Genomic DNA, 25,651 nt, shown 5'->3' with positions numbered 1-25,651 from the left:
TCAAATCACCCCCATATCCCTAGAATACATATAAAACAAAAACATTACTGTGAAACACATACACATTTGGTATCCCTGTGTCCGAAAGCCCCCGGTTCTATTTACATTGGTGAAATATTATATTATTAGGTTATTAAATATTTCACCAATTTTTTTTCCTTAAAATTTTTTTTTTCCCTATTTTCCTCCTCTAAAACCTTAGTGCGTCTTATGGTCCAGTGCGTCTTATAGTCCGAAAAATACGGTAATACAGAACTATAATTGCAAATTAAAATGTAATAAAATATTGTACTCTTATATTTTACAAAAACCTGCTTATTCTTTTGAGAAACTGATGGAAAAAGAGTGTTTCTTATTTTACAAAAAAATGACCTACCTGAAATTGAAGCCTTGTGAGACTGAGTTCTCATCATGTAGGGCATGGAAATGATATGTGGGTTTGCAGTATTTCAATGGCCAATCAAGATCACAGTGCCAATCTATTATAATACTAATTGTTCCTCCCTGTAACATAAAATAGTTACAATTATTTAGTATATTTAAAAGGAGTTTAGAATCAGAAGATACCAGATATTTTTTACGGAAAGATAATAAAAAGGGTCATAAACAGAGATGAGCGAGTAGTACTCGATCGAGTAGGTATTCAATCGAATACTACGGTATTCGAAATACTCGTACTTGATTGAGTACCACTCGCTATTCGAATGGAAAAGTTCGATGCATAATCAGCATTGATTGGCCGAATGCTATACAGTCGGCCAATCAACGCTGGTTCTTCTCCTACCTTTAGAAGTCTTCTCCGTGCAGCTTCCCCGCGGCGTCTTCCGACTCTGAAGCCTGTAGTGCGGGCATGCGCAGTCGGCTCTGCCCAGGCCCGATGCCTGGCAGAGTGAATTCAGAGCCAGAAGATGCCGCGTGGACGCTGCACAGAGAAGACTCTCGGAGGATCCAGCCTGACCCTCACTCGTGGACTTGGTAAGTATAATTTGCCTACCCCTGAAACGAGCATTTTCCCTCCCCATAGACTATAATAGGGTTCGATATTCGATTCGAGTAGTCGAATATTGAGGGGCTACTCGAAATGAATATCGAATCTCGAACATTTTACTGTTCACTCATCTCTAGTCATAAACATTAGAGGAAATGTGTATTTAATCTTCGTTTCATTAATAATGTGTTTCATATCTTTTTAATCTTGTAAATATTCACGTTTTATTTACAAAATCTTCCCTGGGTGCTGACACAACAGACAAATTCCCAAATTATTGATCATCCATTTGCCAACCCTCTGCTGATAATGTGCCTGTATACACAGCATAGGTGACATATGAACTACAGAGAACAGGATCAGCTTATTGTGACTGTTCTAGTGGCAGTGTGACTATTTAGGTGGATAAACACCACTCAAATTTTTTTGCGTACAACTAAAACTTAATTTAACTAATATGTCATTTTAGGCATAAATTGCCTTTAACTTATTGTTAACTGAACATAATCCTCTAGCAGTGAATTGTCTCCTGTGCAAACAGACCCTGATTAAACCACAATGATGTGATACATGTGAGAAATCTATTCCCACTGATGTTGGCCACTGACAGGGTCTCTTTGACTAACTTATTATATGGCATGTATACTTTGCCTATTTTGGGACAGCGCTATCAAATTTGTGATGTATATTTTTTCCTAGTGCTTCAACCTAGTGTTTCACTTGGCTGTGAACATAGACATTGAATGGCTCAACCACCGCTTCATTCAAAGGCTTCTCACTGCGGTTGTGTAGTGAAGAGGAACAGGATGCTAGGAGCTAGCAATGGAGTCTCCAGTGATCAGACATTTATATAGTGGATAGGAGGTAAATATTGATTGTGGTACAAGCCCTTTAATATATTCATTAAATGAGTTAAATAGCATTGTACATTACTATATTAACAATATTCACATGCAAGCATACAAATATTCAAGGATGTCATTTTTAAAGTCTGTATTTCTTTTGCTAAAGAGTTGCCTGTGTGAAAAATAGCTAAACCTTTGGGTTTATAATCGAATAAATAAAGCTGCAGTTTTTCAATGGTGCACAGTGGCACACCAGAACAAATAACTAGATCTACAATAACATTACCTTTCGTGCTAGGTCAATAAATTTCTGTCCTGTCTGCTCCACAATATATCCCAGTCGAAACACAGGACACAGTTTGTCTGTATCTTTATTGTAAGTGCAGCTTTTGAGGTAACTGCTGGTTACCGATTCCACTAAATTCTGTCTGAAGAAAACAAATACATTATAGCAACATCAGTTCACATGACAAACATCATTTGACTAAAAACACAAAGTAGCCACTTCAAGAAAGCAAGACTGTACGGTAAAATTTGTGCCTGTCTGGTCGCCTCAAACTTAGGGCAGGTTCACATCTTTTGTTGTATTCTTTTTTTTTTTAATTGATCTTTTCTTTGCTGGATGTGATTTGATTCCTAACCAATATGAAAAAAGTTGCCAAAAGTGTATTTAAAGAGAACCTTTCACTAACTTCACTAATTTAAGTTTTTAGCATCTGCTAATACTTGTTGCTCCACTGATTCTAGCACAGTTGGATTTTTTTCTCTAGTTCCCACCATTCCAGAGCGACAAGTACAGGTAGTTTTGGTTCTTGTTGTGCTATTTAAGCTCTGTAATGTCAAAAGGGCAGTGTTAGGCAGGAGGGGGGGGGGGGATCCAATTCAGAACACCAATCAGAGGCAGCCAGTGTCAGAACTCAAAGTCACACCCGTGGGCTGCTCCTGTCTGACACTCTTGATAGTACAGAGCCTATATAATAACATCAGACACCAAAACTAACAGCATAATTGTTTAGTGGAGGCTAGAAGAAATTCCAACTGTGCCAGAATCAGTGGAGCGGCATCTAGTAATTGATATAAAGAGCTGGACTAGTTGGAATGGTGAAAAGACTTCTTTAGGCTAAGGCCCCACGTGCTGTAATCGCAGCGCTAAAGCGCTGCGGAAAGAACCGCGGCGTGAATGCATTGCGGTTCTTTCCGCAGCACTTTTAAGAGAAAGTTCACAGAGTTTTCCTCTGCTGACTTTCTCTTAACATTATATCTACGGGAAAGCCAGCGGCGTTTCCGTAGATATAATTGACATGCTGCGATTTGCAAAGCTGCAACGTCTTTTCCGCAAAGTGGGGATGCACTGTACAACGCCGCGATTTTTCCCGCTGCGTCTCCGCTGCGGGCAAATCGCAGTGTTTACATCCCGTGGGGCCCCGGCCTTAAGGGAAAAAAATAAAATCTTCGAAAAAAAAAAATTGGCAAACAAATAAAGAATACATCAATTAATTGGAAGCAAACAATAACATTTCATGTACAACTACCAAAATAAATCAAGTAGCACAGATCTTAGTGTGTTTTCATACCTACCTATTAACTTTATGCCTAGGAAAACTAATACTGTTTTTTATAAATAAAGTGAAGTTTTCTGCCTGCAATAGTAATGGAGGGCTGTAAAATGAAACAAGAAAAGTACAAGTTAGTAAGAGCTTGGGGCAGTAGCATTAATCACCTGGATAACACATTACATTGACATTACTAACAGAGATAAATTACATATGGCAAAAATATTACTGGATTTCAGAAATATAAATTTCAATTTTCTAACAACCCTCAACAAAAGGCAAATAATAATGGTAATAGTGATGAACAATACAGTAAACCTAAAATAAATGTGTAAAGTCTCATAAAATGTCATCTGAGTTTAGAGGGATTGTTCTATGAAGAATATTGCTTATAGTTAAATTCAGCCAACAGTTATAACTATATTTTTTATTTACATTTATTTAAAAATTGCTTACATCTTCAAAAATATTCCACAATATTCCACCTGCTGTTTCTACAAGTAGTGTATACTTTGTCCACCACAGTAAGGCCAAGGTCCCACGTTGCAAAAAAATCAGCTCTTTTTATTGTAGATTTTGTTGCATTTTTTTTGAGCCAAAGCCAAGAATGGCTACAAAAGAAATGGCAAACATATTGAAAGCTCTTATATGTCTACCTTCTTCTTAATCTGCTCCTGGCTTTGTCTCATAAATCCACAGCAAAATCTGCAGTGTGTTTCTGCAACGTGGGGCTTTAGCCTCAAGGTAAGAGATATGCTCAGTCTTGCTTCTCTCTGTGCTCCACCAAGTCTGCAATGAGATCTCTGTTGTGTTGAGCTGGCTCCCTCTGAAACTGTAGGGTCGTCTCTATTTGTACAAGTGTAAATGCAGCAATGCTATCTCATTCTCTTAGTTACTAGGCTACTCCTTTTGCAAGCTGAGAAGACGCTGCAGCTTCAGAGGCAGTCAGATTACTATCACCATCATAAGGAATCCCTCTGCATACTTGAGCTGAGAGAGAAGCAAGACTAAGCAGGCAAATACACGTTGGTACATTTAATGAAGCGGACACAGTAAAGGCTTCTCCTAGGAACAGCAGGTGTTATATTCTAACATTAATCCTGGAATATATAGGTATATACTGTAAGCATTTTTTTAAATAAGTGTAAATACAAAATATGTCTATAATTATAGACTGATGATAACCATATTACATTTTTGTGGGACTGTTCCTTTAATATATTAAATTAAAAAACAAAAACAGTTGAACTGAAAACATGAACTTTTGTAAGAATTTTCGGTACTTTTCCGTTATCGGGCCAGCATCGCAGTTCAGCACCAGCATCGGGATAGCAGTCAGCAGTTCAGCATCGTGAATTACAGCCGAGGACTGCTGGCCTGATGCTTGTGCCCAGCTCTCCTTACATCTGCCCTATACCCTCCCGCTACACGACTAGGCCTCACCATAAATACTGACCAACACTACTAGTTAGTCGCCGGACGGTGCAAGAAGTTTGTCCCTCCGGCTCGCCGTAGCGCCCCGTTACTATGGTCAGTGCATCCCTTTCAGGGCCTGTATTGAGCCCCAGTGTGTTTCCTTCTGGTCTCCGGTCTCGGTACTGGCCATGGCTTCCAGTGCGAGCATCTTCCTCCTGAACGTGAATGGACAGATTGAGAGCGCCGAGGTGAGGCCTAGTCGTGTGGCGGGGAGGGTACGGAGAAGATGTGAGGAGAGCTGGGGGGTAGCACTGGGAGGATGGGGGCATTGCTGTACTGGGTACTAGAGACAGGGCACAAGCATCGGGCCAGCATCGGGCCAGCAGTCCTCGGATGTAATTCCCGATGCTGGACTGCTGTCCCGATGCTGGTGCTGAACTACGATGCTGGCCCGATAACGGAAAAGTACCATTCCGTTATCGGGCCAGCAGCAGCGCAGTTCAGCACCAGCATAGTACCTTTTCAAGGTTCTACATTACAATAAAAAAAAAAAAAAAAAAGTATATTGTGGAGGATAAGACCTTATTCAGATGTCCGAATCTCAGCCGTGTGAGGTTTGTGATAATTATTTGCAGATGGTGTGCTATTCATAGTTGATACTTTTATTGTCTGGATCCTTTTATTTTTCAGTTCCTATGCATTTCTATGTCTCTGGGTTGTAAAAAATAAAGGACACATGGTTGTCCCTTTTTATTCACAGGCCCATAGACTTTAATTGGTGTAATGCATTTGTGATTCGTTAGCATCAGTTAAAAAGAAAAAAGTGTATTTTTTTTTCATGGACCTACGTCAGTAAAAAGAAACCCCCAAAAACAAGATATTTCTATTAGTGGATTGAAGTGAATGGATACCTATGCCGTCCATGAAAAATGCAGAAGGCTTACAGGCTTATGAAATGTGGACATGTGAATAAGATCTCAGATTTCCTGTATGAACATACTTAGGAATAACATAATCATTTTCCAAAGGACACCAGGCATAAACTTCACAGGTCTTGGTTTCATTGGTGATATGTGTGCAATTTCCAGTAAGGATGCCTGAAATAAATATAATGAATATAATTAATTATCAAGAGAATATTTTTCAGATTAGACAAATACACAGTACTGATGAAAATCTGTCTGAGACCACTAGTTTTCAGTTGAAGTTACCATACTAATACATCAGTGCCAGAAAATTAAAACTTATTAAAAATTATGAAATAAAAACAAAAAAAATATTTATTAGATAATGAGGCAGATGCCTCCAATAATAAATATATAGAAATATATTATTAGTTTCTTCCAACTAATTTTGTGACAAATAGTGCAACTTCCTTTTTAGTGTAGAACTATGTGGCGATTTTGGCAATGACTTCCATTGTACAACCAAAAAGGAGTAACCACACAACAGCCTCTAATAGAAATACATGACAGACAAGCCTGTGAGCCATCAATAGGCTCCTGGCTGTCATGGCAGTGGATCATTGGCCCCAGGGGTGGATACTGCACACAATCAGGGGGTGTTCACACTACTGTTGTTACTGTCCGTTGCGAGCATCCATCAGAAAATGTTAAATGGGCACTAGCAGATCTGGCTAAAATCCATTAAAAATCCCATTGATTTCAATAGGATGTGATCTGTTGTCCATTAGTGTCCATTTTCAGTAGTTTCTGTTATTTTGGTGGACATAATAACGCAGGGTGCAGGACTTCTGGGTCCATTGAAAATAACAGACTTATTACAGATGTCAAGTGTCCGTTGTTTCTTAACATTAATGTCTATGATTAACGGACGTATGACAGATAGTAACAGACGGTTGTCTATTATACTGTTCGTTATTACTGTCCCTTGTTTTTCTGCATATGCTAAGAAAGCAAAACAAAAAAATAAACAAGAAAAAAAAGGATGATATGAAAATGGACAATAACATACATTGAGGCTGGGACCCCACGTGATGTAAACCGCAGGGGAAACACTGCATTGTCGCCAACAGTTTTTCCTGTAGTGTTTTTTTGCATTTGGCATGTTCGGGAACCCTGTGATAGAAGCTTTAGCACATTTTTTTGTGTACACATGTACATAAACTTTATTTATTCAAACTTTATTGAAACAACTAAAATGTGATCAGCAACTTGTATGTCACTGACCAGCGCTGATTGGCCAGAGTACGGAATTCGACCAATCAGCGCTGGCTCTGCTGGAGGAGGCGGAGTCTAAGATCGCTCCACACCAGTCTCCATTCTGGTCCGACCTTAGACTCCGCCTCCTCCAGCAGAGCCAGCGCTGATTGGTCGAATTCCGTACTCTGGCCAATCAGCGCTGGCCAATGCATTCTATTAGCATGATGAAGTAGAGCTGGATGTGTGTGCTTAGCTCAACTACGCCGGTGGAGTAGTTGAGCTAAGCACACACATTCAGTTCTGCTTCATCAGGCTAATAGAATGCATTGGCTAATCAGCGCTGGCCAATGCATTCTATTAGCGTGAGCTGAGTGTGCACAAGGGTTCCAGTGCACCCTCGGCTCTGATGTAGCAGAGCCGAGTGTGCACAAGGGATCTGATGGGCTGACTAGCACACGGTGTAGTTGAGCAGAACTGGCTCAACACTGCTGAGTCTCTGCATACCCATAGGAATGCATTGGCCAGCCTTCGGCCAATCAGCGCTGGCTCTGCCGGAGGAGGCGGAGTCTAAGGTTGGACCTGAATGGAGACTGGTGTGAAGCGATCTTAGACTCCGTCTCCTCCAGCAGAGCCAGCGCTGATTGGCCAGAGTACGGAATTCGACCAATCAGCGCTGTCCAATGCATTCCTATGGGAAAAAGTTAGCTTGCGAAAATCGCAAGCTGACAGGGATTTCCATGAAATAAAGTGACTTTATTTGCTTCCCCTGCTGTCCCAGTGTCATTTCAGGGTGTTGGTATCATTTCCTGGGGTGACCCTCCTGAGACGGATTTGGGTTTCCCCCTTAACGAGTATATGTTCCCCATAGACTATAATGGGGTTCGAAACTCGTTCGACACTCGAACAGTGAGCGGCTGTTTGAATCGGATTCGCAGACTCTCGCCGCCAGAGCCGACTGCGCATGCGTCATCCATGAGGCCCAAAGAAAACAACACAGAAGGGGAGGACGCAGCTCAGGAAGAAGGCAAAAGGCTATGGCAAAAGGTAGGAGACGAATAGCCTTTTTTAAGGCTATTCCGACGTGGTCAAGAGGAAAGAACTTCTTTTAATGGTAGAATCCCTTTAAGCGACCGCCGCCGGCAAAGTCTGCCTGTCGCTTCCATGCATTGCAATGGGAGCGCGCTATTCAAATAGTATTCGCGCATCTCTAACTTCAATTGTAAGAAGTTACAATTGAAGTTAGAGATGAACGAATTCTATTTGAATAGCGCGCTCCCATTGCAATGTATGGAAGCGGCAGGCAGACTTTGCCGGCGGCCGCCGCTTAACTCCTTGCGTGCCGCCGCTTCAATCCATATATAAGGCACACTGGACTATAAGGCGCACTTACGATTTCTGAGGAAATGGTAGGATTTTATTAGTCCGGAAAATACGGTACAAACATTATTGCTGAAGAAAACCCATCCTTTTTAGGGGACAGTTGTTCCAAAATTAAAGAGGTCTAGTCTTCTATTTCCTCCTTTAAAGCTAAATCAATAGAATCAACGGAGTCTCCTTACAAAAAAAAAAAAAATCCTTTGCCGATTTCATCTGATTCTGATAAAGATGTTGCTTCCTTTAATGGAGAGTTTGTGTTCGGCTCTAATTTGGACAACCTGATAGAGAAAACAGCTGACAAGAATAAAGTGTTTCCTAAAGCTAAATTCAACTAACGCTGGGTTCACACCTGCATCTCGGTCTCCGTTCTCAGGTTTCCGTCTTCTGCTGACAGAAGACGGAAACCTGGCAGACCGTGTCTGGCTGTGAGCACCAGTGAGCGTTTTGTGCTCTCCGCAGTGTAACCATTTTTTTTAAACCAGACACAAAGTCCTGCATGTCTGACTTTGTGTCTGGTTAAAAAAAAAAAACGGTTTAGCCATGGAGAGCACAAAATGCTCTCCGGTGCTCATGGCCGGACACTTTTCAAACCCATTCAAATGAATGGGTTTGAAAAATGCCTGCAGGTTTTCGTCTCCTGCCCAGTTTCGAGCAGGAAATGGAAACCTGCATAACGGAGACCCTGGGCGCAGATGGGAATGAGCCCTAAGAAACACTATCCCTCTCATAATCAGAGATATAAAAAGGACACAAATTGTGATAAAGGCAAGTCTGGCCCTTGGAGTTACCTAAAAGGTGGTGGGGGCAGAGGATATCTACTTAACCCTAATTCCAACAAACCCATCAGTAAACCATGATGCCAGGGCAGGTGTGTGTGGGGGGGGGAATAAACTGCCTTTTGTCAACAGGGGCGGGAGATAACCCAGAACAAATGAGTTCTAGACAATGGTACTTATTGTCTGATAATAAACCTGAAATTTCTAAACAAGTGAATTGTTTGCAAGAAATTCAAAATGGAGTCAAATCAAGTATTCCTTCAATAGGCCAGGATGCTCTTGTGCACTCTCGACTTAAAAAATGCCTATTATCGTATTCCTTTTCACCTATTCTTCTAGTCAGATTCCTTTTGACATTTCGTCTGTTCCCAGGATCTTCACAAAAGTTATAAGTAGATCTATTTGCTATTTGAGCAAACTGAAAAACAGCTTTCTTCTGTCCTGCAAATGTGATGGACTGTCTTCTGGAAATAAATGTTTTCTCTCAAAAATCGAATATGGATCTGGCAGGTGAGTGGTGTCTGGTGTTACAGACAGCATATAGAGATAGATCAAGGGAAAAATTTAGGGAAAGTTAGAGTTGGTGTCAGTTGTCTGTTTAACCATTGGTTAAACCGTTGCTATCAATTGTCTTTTTAACCATCTGTTCACCATATCATCTTCAGTATCTGTTTGTTCCATTTTCTAACTACTGTCATTATTCTGGTCCAGTCATCTATTGAATTTGTGATACATGCTTCATGTTTTGTGGTACTCAACTGTCCAGTTGTTGCATAGTTTGTCTCTAATGTAAATCCTGGGCATAACTATGTGTTGGCAAACACTGTTAGTAACCAGGAAAGGAGATTGCTATAGATGAAGTCTAGGTTCTGCCATCTTGTATCTCAGCTGGTGTCCATAAATGTTAGAGACCACCAAAAACTCTGGTGAATTATCACGCAGCACAGGAGAATTTGCCCAGGCAATGTGATTGATGGTTTGGATTTCGTAGTGTTATTACTCCTCTACAATGTGGTAGACACAACTCCATTTTGTCTCCTATCCACTGTTTCATGTGTATAGGTTTGACATGTATAAGTGCATTATCCAAGCTATATTATCATATAGCTTAACGTATATAACCTTATTATACAGGAATATATATTTGTAGGTATGGGCTCTATATATAGTTGACAAATGCTTAATAAAGGGAGGAGTCTTATTGGAAACTGCACCAATGTTGTGTCAATTGATTTTTATGAGCTGCTCATATTCCCCCCCCCCCACCCAATTAGGGAAACACACCAATATGGCCGAATGAAAATATCTTCTCCTTTCAGAAACTGAAAGCAGAGTAGTTTTGATGTGTTATTTTTGTATATAGAGTCCTGATATTCTCTTTGTCCATCTAAAATATCTAAGTGGCATTTTGAAAAGAAGATCAGTTTAAATGGGTTATGACATGAAAATTATTTAAAAATGGCCAATGTTTGGGGGTGCTGACCAATCGACCAATGACATTCCCACCAATCCTGAGAATGAGTCGTGTTTTACTCCCATTGAGTATGTAGCAGTAAATGTAAGTATGAGCCCGTCCCATTCATTATAATGGTGGCACCTAAGATACCGTAGTTGAGTGCCGTACTATGGCTACATTCTCACTGGGAGTAAGACCCCCTTCCCAGGATCAGTGGGGTCTCAGCAGTCAGACCGCTACCAATCAGCAATTTAACCACTATCCCATGTATAGAAGATAAATAATTTCTATGGCATACCTCTTTAAAATCACAGTATACTGTATACTTTATATTTATTCATAGGCAATACACTATGTTCCAGGTAGATTAAGGAACCTGAATATCTCTGCATTAATGTGTATATCTAATAATATATGCATTTGATTTGGTACTAGAATAAAAATACCACCACCAAATTATATATGGATGGTTTGAGGTTACCTGAAGTACTTAGTGTTGGATCACTGCTCTCTCCTTCTTATTAGTGAAGTTTGCAAAAAGAAAAAGCAAAAACATTTATCACATTAATAAAACATGTTTTAATTTAACTTACTTCTGCGATTTGAAAATTGTAATGTTATATTAAATAACACAAATTAAGTGTTGCATGTATTGTGTTAATAAATATATATTTGCATGCATATCGTATTTTGTAAGAATCCTATGTTAAACAATTTTAGCTACGGATGGAGCATAATGATTGATGACATTAGGGATAAGAAAAGTTACAAAGGGAATAAATGGCAAAATTAATACAATTAATATGAATGTATGTAGTGTGTTTTCTAAAAAGCAGCAACAATGTCATATATATATATATATATATATATATATATATATATATATATATTGTATACAGTATATGTAAACACTATTATTATAGGTTTATTACCCAGTTGGAAGACCCAATTACATTTTAGCTATGGTACAGGTAACAATTTATATTCCATTGCGGAATTTCTATGCAAATTGTGCTACCAGCTTAATTTATAATGTATTTCTTGTGTCATTGTCTTGTTTTTCAGTTGTTTTTGTGAAAAACTTTGCTTCCTGAAGCGAATTAAACATTTTTGTATTGTATAAAGAGGCTAAATATCTGATCTTTCTTCAAAATTAAGGGTGTACTAGGGAGTGAATTGTGTAAAAAAAAAACAAACAAAAAAAAACTGTACTGACAGTACTCAACCATAGACTAGTACTGGGGGAGGGCGTTCCTCACCGCTCAGCGTCATGACTGGGTGGTAAGAAATGCCCCTTCTGACAGTACAGAGATACGGACAGACTGTCAGGAGGGGCTTTCCCAGCTAGACCGGCAAAAACGCCCTTCTGACAGTTAAGAGCTATCGGACAATGCACCTTTATCTCTTCCTTTGGGGCATATAATGGGAAAGCCGACAGTTCAGTCCACTGTCGGCTTTATATAAAACTGTACATGCCCAAGGACATGATAGGGCAAATTTAAGTAGTTTTCTGATATATATATATATATATATATATATATATAATTGTATATATACAGTATATATAGTAGTCAGAGGTTTTTATGGATACTGATGGGCTGGCAGCATGGTAGGTGCATAGGGAGAGTGAAGGAGACAAGCAATATGGGCAAAATTGTAAATGCTTTATCATTATCATCATGCACGGAAAACTGCACACGTTTCTGAACAATGCTTTTTAAAAAGCATGAATTTCAAAAACCACATGCATTTTTTAAAAACACATGGTTTTCTAATAACTGACACCCCCACATCTAGGAACTAAAATCCAGGAGGTATTGCATAAGCCTGAAAATGAGGAATGGTAAAAATGGTCTAAACACACATAAAGGTTCTCAGTTACTCATTGATATTAAAAGTATTTCCTGACTTTAGTTCTATTTTCTGAGTCCCAAAAAACCCCTTTCAATAAGCCCCAGCTCTACAAGTACTTACCAATTCAAATTTTATTTGCTCTGCTGGAGCAAACTGGACATCATAAGTAAACCCAGACAAACTCAATGGCAATATACAAACCCATAGTATACTTTATAGGAATTAACAGCTTAAAGAGGTTGTCCAGGCAAAAATGAACAACCCCTTTAACTTTAAATCAGCCAGGGGCAGTGAAAAAAATAATAAGAATTCATACTTACCTGTCCCTGATACTCAGGTGTCTACCCGACACATTTAGTTTCCTCTGAGTAACAGATCTCTTCCAGAGTCCCACTGAAACCTCTGAGACCAATCAATGAAAGGCATGCGATGTCATTACCTGTGACATCACAAGTCTCTTTATGAGGCCTGCTGAGGCCACTGATTGGCCTCAGCAGAAGAACCAGAATGCGCCAGAGGACACCAGAGCATCAAAGACAGATGAGTATGATTTTTTAAAGTTTTTCTCACTTCCCCAGCTGATTCAAACGTTAAAGGGGTTGTCCATTTTTACCTGGACAAACCCTTTAAGGCAAAAATACCAAAATACCAAACACTGTATCTGTGCCACCATGTGATCTCCTACAGTGCATAAACATAAGTTACTTATACATATATTTAACTAAATAACAATGTTTTGCTTTGCAATTTTATAGTGTCCTCCTATAAACCTGCATCTCTCCTCACACTGTTACCAGGTATGACAACTGGAATATTCCCAGCAAGTAACATGCCAAATTTACTTACCGATCCCTGTTCCTGCTCACAGCCATCTCTGCTTCCCCTTCTGCCCTCCAGGATGCCCCATGCATCCCATATCACTTCGCTGGGCCCATCTGGAGGGAAGAAATGGAAGTGGAGGCGGCCTTGAGCAGCAGCAAGGATCAGTAAGTAAGGCCGTGGGCCTGCAGCAAGAGTATTTGTTGGGCAAACCACAACAAATACTGCTATTATTATACTCTGAGGTCTCTTCGGACCTTCGAGTATAATGATCGGATATCCAGGGCAGGTTAGCGAACATAAAGATCAATGTTACTCATCTCTCTGCCATAACCTACATCTGTAATGTCATTAAAGAGGGACAAAAACAGCAGGGAGTTGCACCAAAGCGCAGGAGTGGTGCGTAACACTGCTTTTTATGTATTACAACTCCCAAAATATTGCAACGAACACCGCAGGGGCCACAATGAAATATTATACTGTATAGAGGGTCCGCTATATGAAATTATATTGTTTGGAGGAGCCGCTATGGGACATTATACTGTGTGCAATGGACACTATGGAATATTATACTATCTGGAGGCAACTATGGGACATTATAGTGTGTGTAAATGGGGTGTTATACGGTGTGGAGGACAGGAAAGGTGCCCTATGTGGTGGAGAGATGGGGGACCAAGTCAAAAGTTTGCTATGGGGCCCAGTCACACCCCTGTAAAGCCTGTCAGCAATTGTTGGACTTTCCATAAAAACTTAGGTCTGAGCTACGCTGTTTCTGTATCTACCATAGAAGTGATGTTTGATGAAGTAAGTTTCTGTGTTTCTGTCAGGTGACCATAGGGAATGTATGACCAAAAAATTACCTCTTTTTTTTTTCCAAGTTATATGTTAAATATATTTTTAAATAATGTTTAGACAGTGTAACATCTCTGCCTGTTTGGGTCTGCCACCCTACACTCGCACGCAGGAGGCGAGTTCAGTTTGATTCTTTGCTTAGAGTTTTTCGTTGCACTGTGTGAATACTGCTCTATCTCTGTAATTGACTTTCCACCCATCTCCTGCACCTTGTTTCCCTCTGTTCATCAAATGGTTAATTCTAGTCTGAGCTGTCTTTCAATTAAGCCTAGGGTGGGTCTTGGGCTTCCTATATACAGGTCATAAGCCCATATAGATGGCTATTGTGATTCTGTCCTTTGCCCCTGCTAAACTCCTCTTTCTTCTATTATTGTATTACTGACCTCTGACCCTTGGCTTCCCTTTTGACTTTTCTCTTGTATTATGATTCTGTACTGCATTACTCAATTGTTACTGGACCCTTGGCTAGCTGACCTCCCTTTGTTGTTGTTTGCCTTGTCTGCATTCTGTGCATACATAGGAAGGGCTTTGTCGACCATTGTCGCCTATTGCTTAGGATAGGACCGGCAAGCAGGGAGAGACAACGGGTGGTTTCAGCTTAGGACTCCCTGTCTATTGTGCCCCTCCCCCAGGGTTCACCAGCAGCTGCTGGGGAATTGCTGTTCTAGCAATTTCCTTATAGTCAGTTTCTACGAGAATTCCATGTTATCGGTATTAAAAAAACAAACAAACAAAAAACAGCTTTTTTTCATTGCAGATTTTGCTGTGGTTTTTTGAGCCAAAGCCAAGAATGTCCACAAAAGGAATGGGGAATATATAGGAAGTTCTTATACTTCTATCTTCTGCTCAGTCCAATTCTTGCTTTGGCTCAAAAAACTGCTACAAAATCTGCAACAAAAAAAGCTGTGTTTCCGCAACGTGGGGCCACAACCTAAATCACATTTTTATTCTAAAGAGTAGGTCAGTTCCTGTTGACATTTTCCCTTTAAAGATTAAATCAGCTGACAAAGAAGTGTTTGCTGGACTGTCAGCACAGGTCAATGATCTGGAGCAAGTGTTCTTATGAAAGCCTATTCAAGATTTAATGGCCAAGATAAGGGTAATGAAAAGGGGCCATTAGATCTGCAGCATTATGTGCTTCATTACCAGACATGTTTTCTGTTCTCCAGGAGGAAGGGAAGGTACATTTTTTCTGCTTGTTGCCTTGTTTGCCAAGGTGTCTCTCTGTTGTCAAAGTGTTAATGGAAAATATCTCATAAAAAGTCTTGTAGCCTGACATTAAGTTTCCGAACTTTCATCCAGTCTGTAACATCACCCTCAACCAACACAACTTCTGCCTACTTGGATCAGTTATTAAAACAAACATTCAAGAAATAGCATACAACACATTCTGGCTCGTGTCCATAAAGTCACAGTGTACAAGGTACCGTGAGAAGGAAATGAAAGGTTCATTGATATTATATATGCCTTGTACATGACATAACTACAAGTATGAACAAGATTATTATGGGGTTGAATTTTTCAGTAAAACCAAGCCAAAGTATTTTATAGAACAAGCCAGGTATATAATCATGTTTAATAAATAATACAGAATGTATTTCATTTTGGAACAGAGTTAAATATAATTCTCTTCAGACATCATTCAATTCTGGTAGACTCTTATAACTCTGAGAACTGGCAAGAAACACGTCCCTAAGCAGTTCCAGCTGACTCCTCAGTAAGTAAAGGAGATATTATATAAATTCACATTAAGTGCTCCCAATCCATTTGTAAGGAAACCATGCAATAATAGTCCATCATTAGATCCCAAATTAAGACAGTAAAATCCCATTAGAAACTTTTTTTTATATACTAAATGTATAAAATATGCTGCAGAAGTTGCTAAAATATTGGAGCCATGGGCATGTACGAAACTGCAACTTTTTCACTAAACAATAACTGCTTCCCAAGTCAATGGAAACTACAGAACAATAAAGCAACTACCTATCATCTTTTATGGGGGAAGAAAACCACGTAAAATGGCACAAGGCTCATAATTCCAGCTCTGTGTTCTACAGCAGAGGTCATCAACTACACCAGGTCTCAATACACAGATGCATAGAATTTTTTGTGGAGATATTTGCCAGGTAAAGCCCTATGCACCAGGGGCGTAACTACCAGGTTAGCAGGAGTAGCGGATGCCACAGGGTCTGAGACATGAGGGGCCCGGTGACAGCCGCCACCGCTGCATTTTTTTTTCTTAATAGGCCGTTACCGACTGGAGTTACTCAAGGCGGTAACTGGCCCTATTTACTTACAGATCCTGGCAGGAACCAGGATCGGTAAGTGACGTTGTGCACCCCACAAACACTATTATTATACTTGGGTGTCTTTTCAGACCCCCTGAGTATAATGATCAAAGGCTCGGGAGAGGTAAAGGAACATAAAAAATAGTGTTACCTCTCTGGGCAGGCTTCGGGCCTAGTCGTGTGACGTCCATGACGTCACATGACCAGGACCTGCATCCCACGTCATGTGACGTCCCGGATGTCATTGAAGATGGCCAACACCACCGAGGACTGCAGCAGAGCCGGAGATAGGTGAGTGACTGTTTTCTTATGTTGGTCCCCCTTCCCTCCCGATCTCCGATTATTATACTCTGGGGCCTGAAAAGACCCCAGAGTATAATAATTGTTCATGGCTGTTCACAATGGGCCAAAATACTGTGTATAGGGGGCCATTATGGGGCGTAATATTAAGTGCAGGGGCCACTATGGGGAGTAATACTATGTGCAGTGGCCACTATGGGGAATAATAGAGCACGCAGGAATGCGGGGGGTAGGTCGGTCAGGTTCTTCAGCGTAGGTCGGGGGCAGGGGCCATGTCAAAAGTTTGCCATGGGGCTGCGCCATTCCTAGTTAAGCCACTGCTATGCAAAAAGTGGACAGCAAATCCATTGCATACACTAGTTGGATTTCTCAATCCAACCAAGTCAGGAGACCAGGGCTTCTTGTATCACAGTGTTCTATAATGCTTGAAGTCCCAGCCCACTCATGACTATACTGCCCTTACTATATACAATACATTGCTTATCTGCTTATTATTGATATTTATAAAATAGTCATTATTTTATACGTTCTGTACCTTAAAATTTCGGAACAAATTATTAAACTGAAAATTACAGGGGTATTCCAGAACTGTGATATTGAACCCCCTTCCCGTTCTCAGGAAGTGACCTCATGACTCTTGGTCACATAATCATGTTACAGCTTAGTCCACTTTCCAATGGAAAGCAGTATGCATGGACGTGTAAGCGAAAACCTATTTGATTAGAAATTTATTACATCAACCCAGCCAGAGGACATTATGCTGAGAACCAACACACCTTTAGATTGTCCAATAGTTGTTTCTTTCCTAAATATGCCAATGATTCTAAAGTACAATGGGGTCATGTTAAGATTTTAAAACCTGAATACAGAGCCTTTGGAGCCTTTGCATCCTCACTGCACTTGGCATTCATTTTTAACGTTTTGTTTTATTTCAAGGAAATCGTGCGTCTCTTTGACTATTTAAAGGTATGATGTTAGTTAGAATAATGTGCCCCACAAATCAATGTGGCTGCTTTGACATAGAGTTTTCTGGTGACAGCCTTGCTATAAATTGTATTACATATATGTATTGTACAAACAAAAGATAAACAATATTACACAAGGTTCACACCTGTAATCGGGAAACCTAATCCGCTTAAAAATGGTTACCAGTGGAAACCTTCAGAATTCATAGACTATAATGGGGTCCACCGGGTTTCCGCCTGGTGTCCACCCAAAAAGGGCAAAAAACGTGGAAGAAACGTGCTGTTTGCAGCGCTTTTCTCTCCGCATTTTTCCAGTGAGATGGGATCTCCCAGAGGAGAGAAAGCAAAGGTGTGAACCTAGCCTTTAAGGGGTTTTCTGGGAAAAAAAGGTTTTTTGTCTTTAAAAAAAGGTCTGTTAGTGCTATTAATGGGTTAGCAAATACCTTCAGCATTGTTTTGAGTGATTTCTGGGTGTCTCAGGGAGCTCCTGGCATCTTCTGCATTTGTTTACTTGGTTCAGCTTCCTATGCAACTTCCACACTAACCCCTCTCACCTCATTTTCCCCTTTCCTCTCTCCCTAACCTCCCATACACCCCTCCCTATCTCTCTAGCTAACCCGCCCACTACTAGCATTTCCTAACAACCTCAACCCACCCCCGACCCATTTTACTTCCCGGCTTCTTCTTGTGGGACGGCTCCTGCTTCTTTTCTGATTCTGCGGCATGTGCAATAGTCCCAGTGCTGCTCTGTGCTCTGCAGCTAATGATCCATCTCTACTGCAAAGGCGTGGGAGCTGCGCAGTAGATGTGGATTATTGGCTGCAAAGCACAGAGCAGCACTGGGACTATTACGCGTGTCAGCAGATAGAAGACTGGGATGAGCCATCCCGCAGGAGGAAGACTGGAAGGAGAGAGGTAAGTATAGTGGAGTAGATGGAGGGTCGGAGTAGTAGTGACATTCTGTTTCCGGAAATAGGGAAACGGATTGTCACCGGATAACCAGATAATGTCCCTGGGGCAGTCACATGAATTGCCCCAGAAATATGGGTAAATATACATTTTTGATAAATTATGTTATTTAGAAAGTGGGCAAGGGGAAAGTGTTTAGATTAGTGTAGGGATTTAATTTTATTCCGGACAACCCCTTTAATCAGCCTATTTATTTCCTATGTATCATAATTTACGATCTGGGAGTGGTGGAAAAATGAATGGAGCCAAAGGTGTCTGTGAGAACACTCTTCTCTAACATTTATTGAGTATTTAAGGGTGACAACTATGATAAATTTCATAGAAATGGGAAGCTCATGCCAAGATGTACTGATGTGACATAGCCACGGCCAAGAACTGCATTTTTTACAAACACTTCTTTGGCACAGAATGCCACAGCATTGATGTTAGAATCTACATGATATGATAGAGATTAATAAAGATTAAGAAAATGCAATGATACACATACTGTGGATATGGTTAGAAGGGCATGAACAATTACTTGGTCATATATCAGTATCATGTAGCAGTCTTGAAAACCTACTTCATGGCACACATTGCATACCTTGCTTTTGTCGAGAAGATAAAGCTTTGCAGTCATCATTCGTTTTGCAAGGTGCTACATCAGGAAGCTGGAAAACATGAATATTACAGTCCTTAGATGACCGTCCCTGCCATTGCCACTACCCTGTACTCCGCATCTTATATAGATTAACCATCTTTGCTATTTAAAAAATGATTTAGTGCATTCCATTTAAACTGCTTGGCAATAATAACCCTTAATGAAAAGAAACTGACCTTATTTGGCTCTGAATACTCGCATATTCCCAGGATATTCAAACATATTCAGATGGTTTCTGTTTATCAGGGATCTTGTGATATAGTACTTACTATTAATATAAATGGCTCCTATTTTAGATTCTGCCTTAGATATCTCATTTCCATTATTCTTTCCACATTCACTATTACCTTTATTAAGGAATATAGTGAACGCAATATGCACAGATTATACTAGAATAAGGGTATATTCACATAGGGTTTTTCGGTCAGGATTTTGAGGCCATATCTGCCTCAAAATCCTGACCAAAAAGACAACTCCCATTGAAATCAATTATTTAAATGGGAGCTGGTCAGTTCTTTTTTCCGGGAGCAGTTTGTTCCGGCTCCTGGAAAAAGAAGCGACATGCTCATTCTTTCAGGTGGATTCGCCTCACGACATCCAGCTGAATACACTCCCTCCCGACTAGGCGCATTCATTTGGTTCTAATCCGGAGCAGAGTGCGTGACTGGATGCCGATGCACCGCACCGACATCCAGTTGTAGCTACCCGTATTTTGGTCCAGAACCTGTAGTGACGTCCGCCTCAGATTCCGTACCAAAAAAACCCCGTTTGAACTTACCCTAAAGGTTAAGGATGATTAATGCTAGGGTCACACTAGAGTTCAGGCATTGCTTGGGGACACAAAAAAAGGAAAACTTTAAATGCTTAAAAAGCGGTTATCCACAGAAACCCATGGAGCCCATAGACTACAAGACTATAATGGGGTCTGTCAGGTTTCCAAAATCAGCATATTTTAACACTAGTGTCTCTGCAGCCTAAGGTCTGCTTCACATCTGCGATCAGTATTCCGTTCGGGGAGTCCGCATGGGGACACCCCAAGTGGAGTACCAAACGCAGTGACAAGCGGTGAGTTTATGAAAGCACACAGACCCCATAGACTATAATGGGGTCTGTCTGTTTTTTGCACGGTGTCCGCACGGAACATGCGGAAAGAAAAGTAGTTCATGAAGTACTTTCCTCTCCAAATGACTCGTGCGGACACCGTGCAGAAAACACACGGACCCCACTGTAGTCTATTGGGTCTGTGTGCTTTCATTGCTCACTGCTTATCAGTGCGTTCAGTATTCTGTTCGGGGGTCCTCATGCGGACTCCCTGAACGGAATACCAAACGCAGATGTGAACCAGGCCTAAGTCTCATCTTAGAACTTAGGTTTAATATCCTACATATGGCCAAATCTGCAATGTAGCCATTGCTGGATACAAGGCAGTTCCCTGCAGCTGCTAAACACATTTCACTAAAAGAAAATACAAAAAAGAAATAGTTGTATGATCTGTTGTTGATACCTCATTACAGTTCCCCATTTGCTGCTCTGGAGTGATTATGAAGTTCGTCATCACAACAAAAGAGCTGTCGCCCTGTGGAAAAAAAAGAGAGAATAACATATATAAGCAGAACACACAAACTGTCAGTAGCTCAGAGGTTGGTAATTCGGATGGAATGTAAACTAAACTCTTGCATGACCCTAGAATATGATCTATTGATAGTGCTAGAAAAGTACTCTCACTTTGTTTATCCCACACTGATTTTCAGAACACATGAAAGCTATTTTGGGCTCCATATTTAGAGGCGTAAAGAGAGTCTGTCATCTGGAAAAATCTTTATCAATGACAATACCTTGTAGAGCAGCTTCTAAACTTTCCAAAGATGGTTTTCTTATTCTGTTTTGCAGCTCCATTTTCATGAAAGTCAGCATTTCATTCTCATGCAAAATGGCTGAAAGGGGCTTTAAGGGCATTTCAAGGACTTTGTGCTTCGCTCTACATCCCTACGTCCCTAACTGCAAAAATGGAAGATCTCACTAAAGCATTGGGGGAGGAGTTGAGCGGCATAGCGTGAAGAAACATCTCTAAAGCCCTTTTCATCTGATTTGCATAAAAATAGAACACTGATTTTTCATAAAAATGGAGCTGCAATGCAAAATAACAAAGGCATCTTTGGTGTACAAGCGAACAAGTGTACAAGTGAACAAATGTACAAGCCACTCCAAAAAGGTATTGTCATTAGTTTGATAATGATTTTCCTTCTGACAAAATCTCTTTAAGGCCGGTTACACACGATCTTGACAAGCCGCCAGCTGTGATTGAACAGCATGGACAGCACTCGGGCGACCCACAGATGTCATCAGTGTGTCACCCGTGCACCGGCCGTGCTTCTGCTGTGGAAGCTTGGCCATAAAACCGGAAAGAAATAGGACCTCAGTTTTGAGGCCCAGATTTTCAGCCCGCACATGGAATTGTGTAGTCCACGGTTGTGTGTGTTGACAGAATGAATGGGTCAGTGTGCTATCTAGGAAAAACACGGTTAGCATACAGAACCATGCTACAGTCGTCTGCAAGGAGCTTTAGTTAGTGCAAATGGTAAGTAATATTTAATCATGACTATTAGACTCTATAAACTCCAGACTATGGTGGCACCTTCATTACACACCCATTGTCTGCCCAGACCATGTTCAGATGCTCAGATGCATTGTCTATTACATTACCTGCCTTTGTCAGCCAGCCACCCTTACCTTTTTGGGTAAAAAAATTGGAAAATTAAGGTAACAACCATAGCCCTACAGAACAAGGCCAATTTTGGTTTTAAAAGGATTTTTAAAGTTGAGTAAAAAAAGTAATATTTTTTTATTAGCCCCCCCCCCTTCTCCCCCACTGTTTCCAGTGCCACTTCTCTAGTTCTCCCAACCAGTTTGTGTTTATTTGACTGTTACAGTGACAGCCATATACTATACTTGCACTTGGGGCGTAACTACCGCCATAGCTGCTGCTACAGAGCCCTTGACTTTGGGGGGGCCTGGACAGTATATATATACATTTTGACAGGCCATTACACACTGGATTACTCCAGCAGTTATGGGCCAATTCTCTCTTATCTATCACCTGTCCTGTCCACTGCCACCTTCACTTACGACTTCCAGTAGATGATGTCTATTATGTCCTAGATGTCGCGTTGTGTCGCTAATTATCAGGTTTTAATATGTGTCGCCCCCTGGAGGCATAAACAGAGGTAGCCGTGGACAGGAGATAGGTAAGCGAAAATTGGCTGCTATCTGCTGGAGTAATAAAGTAATTAGCAGCCTAAAGTACCTTTTGTGGGAATCTGTATGGGGTCACTATATGGTGTAGGGGCCTGCGACAGTACACTGTTAGGGGTAATACAAGAGGCAATATATTGTATTGGAGCCGATAAAGGAGCAATATGCTCTGTGGAGAAGATCAATAAAAGGAGCATTATACCATGTGGGGGCCAGAAAAGGGGTTGTTATTCTGTGTAGGAAGCAGGGGGCCCCCTAATTAGATCCTTGCTATTGCACCCCATCTTTCCTAGTTATGCCCATGCTTGCAAATATCTCAATGCTCCTATCAACTTTTTCCAAGAAGTCATCTGGGTTTCAATTGCTTAGCTAATCTACCTGTCAATAATGCGGTTCACCTAGTCTGTCAGGCAAAAACATACTTAGAGTATGTTTATACAGGGTTTTTCACAGGCTGATTTTCAGGTGGAATCCGCCTCAAAATCCACCTGAAAAAACACCTCCCATTCATTTCATTGGGAGTCAGTAGTATTTTTTTCTCTAGCTGATTTTTTCAGCTAGAGACATAAAAAAAGCAACATGACCTATCATCAGGCAAATTCCTCCTTGAAAAACCCATTGAAATTAATGGGAGTTGGAAAAAATGAGATCCATTTTTAGCATGTGGTTTTTGATGGAGTTGTTACATGTTTTTTTTAAAAAAAATCATAAGATTTTTTTAAACTGAAATTTCCAGGTCCATACAGTGTGCTAGATCAGAAAATAATGTGATAACAAAATGCAACAAAAAATCTATTTCCTAATTCCTGAAGCAGATTTTTTAAGCCTGCAAAAAACTCTATGTGAACATACCCTAAGGGGCTTCCTGTAACTGTGGTACAGTCCCCTTTAAAGGGGCTCTATCACTAGGAAAAGTTATTTTTAACTAATCACATCCTTGCATAGCCTTTAGAAAGTCTATTCTACACCTACCTTTAGTATGTAAATTGCCTCAGTGGTTTCTGAATAAGTCCGTTTTTATTCATATGCTAATTAGACTGTTGCACGATAGATCGTGCACACCTCTCCCTGTTGTTTTCTATGGGAGACTGCTGCTGCTGCTGATGACTCAGCTTCCTGTTTGCCTCACATACATAGGAGATAATAGGAGAGAGGAGGCTGCTGGGAACTTCCTGAGCTGGCTGGAAGCTCATTAGCATATGAATAAAAACGGACTTATTCAGAAACCACAAGGCAATTTACATACTAAAGCTAGGTGTGGAATAGACTTTCTAAAGCCTATGCAAGCATGTGATTAGTTAAAAATGACTTTTCCCAGTTATAGAGCCCCTTCAAATTTCCTCCCTCATCTCTCTCTACTGCCCAACCCGTGCTCTCCGCTCACTCAATGACCTAACACTTACATCCTCTATTATCAGAACCTCCCACGCTCGTATACAAGACTTCTCCTGAACTGCACCACTTCTCTGGAATGCTCGGGGACAATCAGATTAACTCCCAATTTCTACAGTTTCAAACGCAAACTAAAGACACATCTTTTCAGACAAGCCTATCACAATGTCTAACGTAAACCCTTAACCCTCCTCTGTCCCCGCTCCCACATTTCCCCACATGATATGATGTCATCTCATGCTAACTTTATAGGTCCAAGCTCCATCCACATGTTAAAGGACACGACTGTCGATGGCTCATAAAGTCTTATGTTTATGTAATGACACATCTATTACAAAAGTGTCTGACCTCTGTATAAGCAATGCCGCCCCTGCTACCTCCTGTGTCACCCCCTCTACCTCATAGATTGTAAGCTCTTGCGAGCAGGGCCCTCAGTCCCATTGTGTGAAATGACTTTCTTTGTAATGTATCTTCCTGTCTGTATTTGAACCCTACTAATTGTACAGCGCTGCGGAATATGTTGTCGCTATATAAATAAAATTTATAATTATTATTATTATTATTATTATTATTATTTAAATCCCAGTGTCAGCAGCTCCTTCTGCTTTTATGACAATGAGATGCGGGTCTGTGCAAGTGACTTAGGATATCCCACAGCAAACCATTGTGGTTCTTCCCACAGCGCTTTAGACAGAAAGTCAGCAGAGGTTTGCTCTGAGGACTTTCTGTTACAATTATACCTATGGGGAAACTGCCAGCATTTCCGTAGGTATAATTGGCATGCTGCGATTTCCAAAACTATTTTCACAGATCTCTTATAGACATGAATTTATTGAGGGACTCATGAAAATGGGCAAAGATAAGACATATAATAATATGGTCATGTGAAAAGCCCGTCTCAAATCAACTATTTTTGAAGTCGCAGTATTCTGACACCTGTAACTTTTTTATATTTCTGTGTACCAGGATGCATAAGGCATCTTTTTCTTAGCGGGGCCCATGTACTTTTTATTTGTACCAATTTGGGGAATGTCTATTTTTTCGATCTCTGTTATCTACATTTTTATAGGAGGCGAAAAAACAACAGTCTCTGGTTTTGTTTTTAGATATCTAAGGGAGCCTTCACACGGAGTTTACGCTCCGCTCATTCAGACACGTAAACACGTGTCAAAGTGACCGCTGTAAAACACAATCCCATAGACTTCAACGTGTGCCGGTCTTATGCGCGCTACACATTGAAATCAGTGGGCTTAAAAGCCTCCCATTGATTTCAATGTGTAGCGTGCGTAAGACCAACACACATTGAAGTCTATGGGATTGTGTTTTACAGCGGTCACTTTGACACGTGTTTACGTGTCTGAATTAGCGGAACGTAAACTCCGTGTGAAAGCACCATTAGTGTGTAAGTGTTTCACTTTATTTATTTTTTTTCTTTTATATGTATTTCAGGGAAGGGGGGGGGTGATTAGAGTTTATTTTTTAGATTTTTTTATACATTAGAACTTTTTTAAAATGTAATTTTTAGACCCCCTGGAGGGGGAGTCTTGATTAGTCTGATCACTAATACAATGCACTGCAATGTATTATAAAATTTTATTACAGACTTCCAAGCACAACCTGCAGTATAAGCCTTTAGCAGACAAACCTGGAAAGCTTCAATAGGCTACCAACTTCGTGGTAATGGATTGGTGAACCTAAAAATAGGGGAGCTTGAGCACTGCTGGGAAAATGGCAGGGGGTTAATTCC

The 25,651-nt window shown here is 40.6% G+C and overlaps 1 protein-coding gene across 1 annotated transcript in view; it reads right to left on the bottom strand.

Moving 5' to 3' along the window:
- The window catches only part of P2RX1 (purinergic receptor P2X 1), a 42,009-nt gene that overhangs the window by 5,093 nt on the left and 11,265 nt on the right, over window positions 1-25,651 (bottom strand). Inside the window, exons 3-9 of the mRNA XM_075264905.1 lie at window positions 20,765-20,836; window positions 19,204-19,270; window positions 11,055-11,090; window positions 5,803-5,899; window positions 3,412-3,492; window positions 2,120-2,261; window positions 377-504 (exon numbers count right to left, since the gene is read on the bottom strand). Coding sequence (XP_075121006.1) covers window positions 377-504; window positions 2,120-2,261; window positions 3,412-3,492; window positions 5,803-5,899; window positions 11,055-11,090; window positions 19,204-19,270; window positions 20,765-20,836 — 623 coding nt within the window. The remainder of the gene's footprint in view (window positions 1-376; window positions 505-2,119; window positions 2,262-3,411; window positions 3,493-5,802; window positions 5,900-11,054; window positions 11,091-19,203; window positions 19,271-20,764; window positions 20,837-25,651) is intronic.

Source organism: Leptodactylus fuscus, chromosome 2 (assembly GCF_031893055.1).
Source record: "Leptodactylus fuscus isolate aLepFus1 chromosome 2, aLepFus1.hap2, whole genome shotgun sequence".
NCBI classification, from domain to species: Eukaryota; Metazoa; Chordata; class Amphibia; order Anura; family Leptodactylidae; genus Leptodactylus; species Leptodactylus fuscus.
Note: the sequence above shows the minus strand (reverse complement) of the source record. Positions and strands in the feature narration are given on the sequence as shown.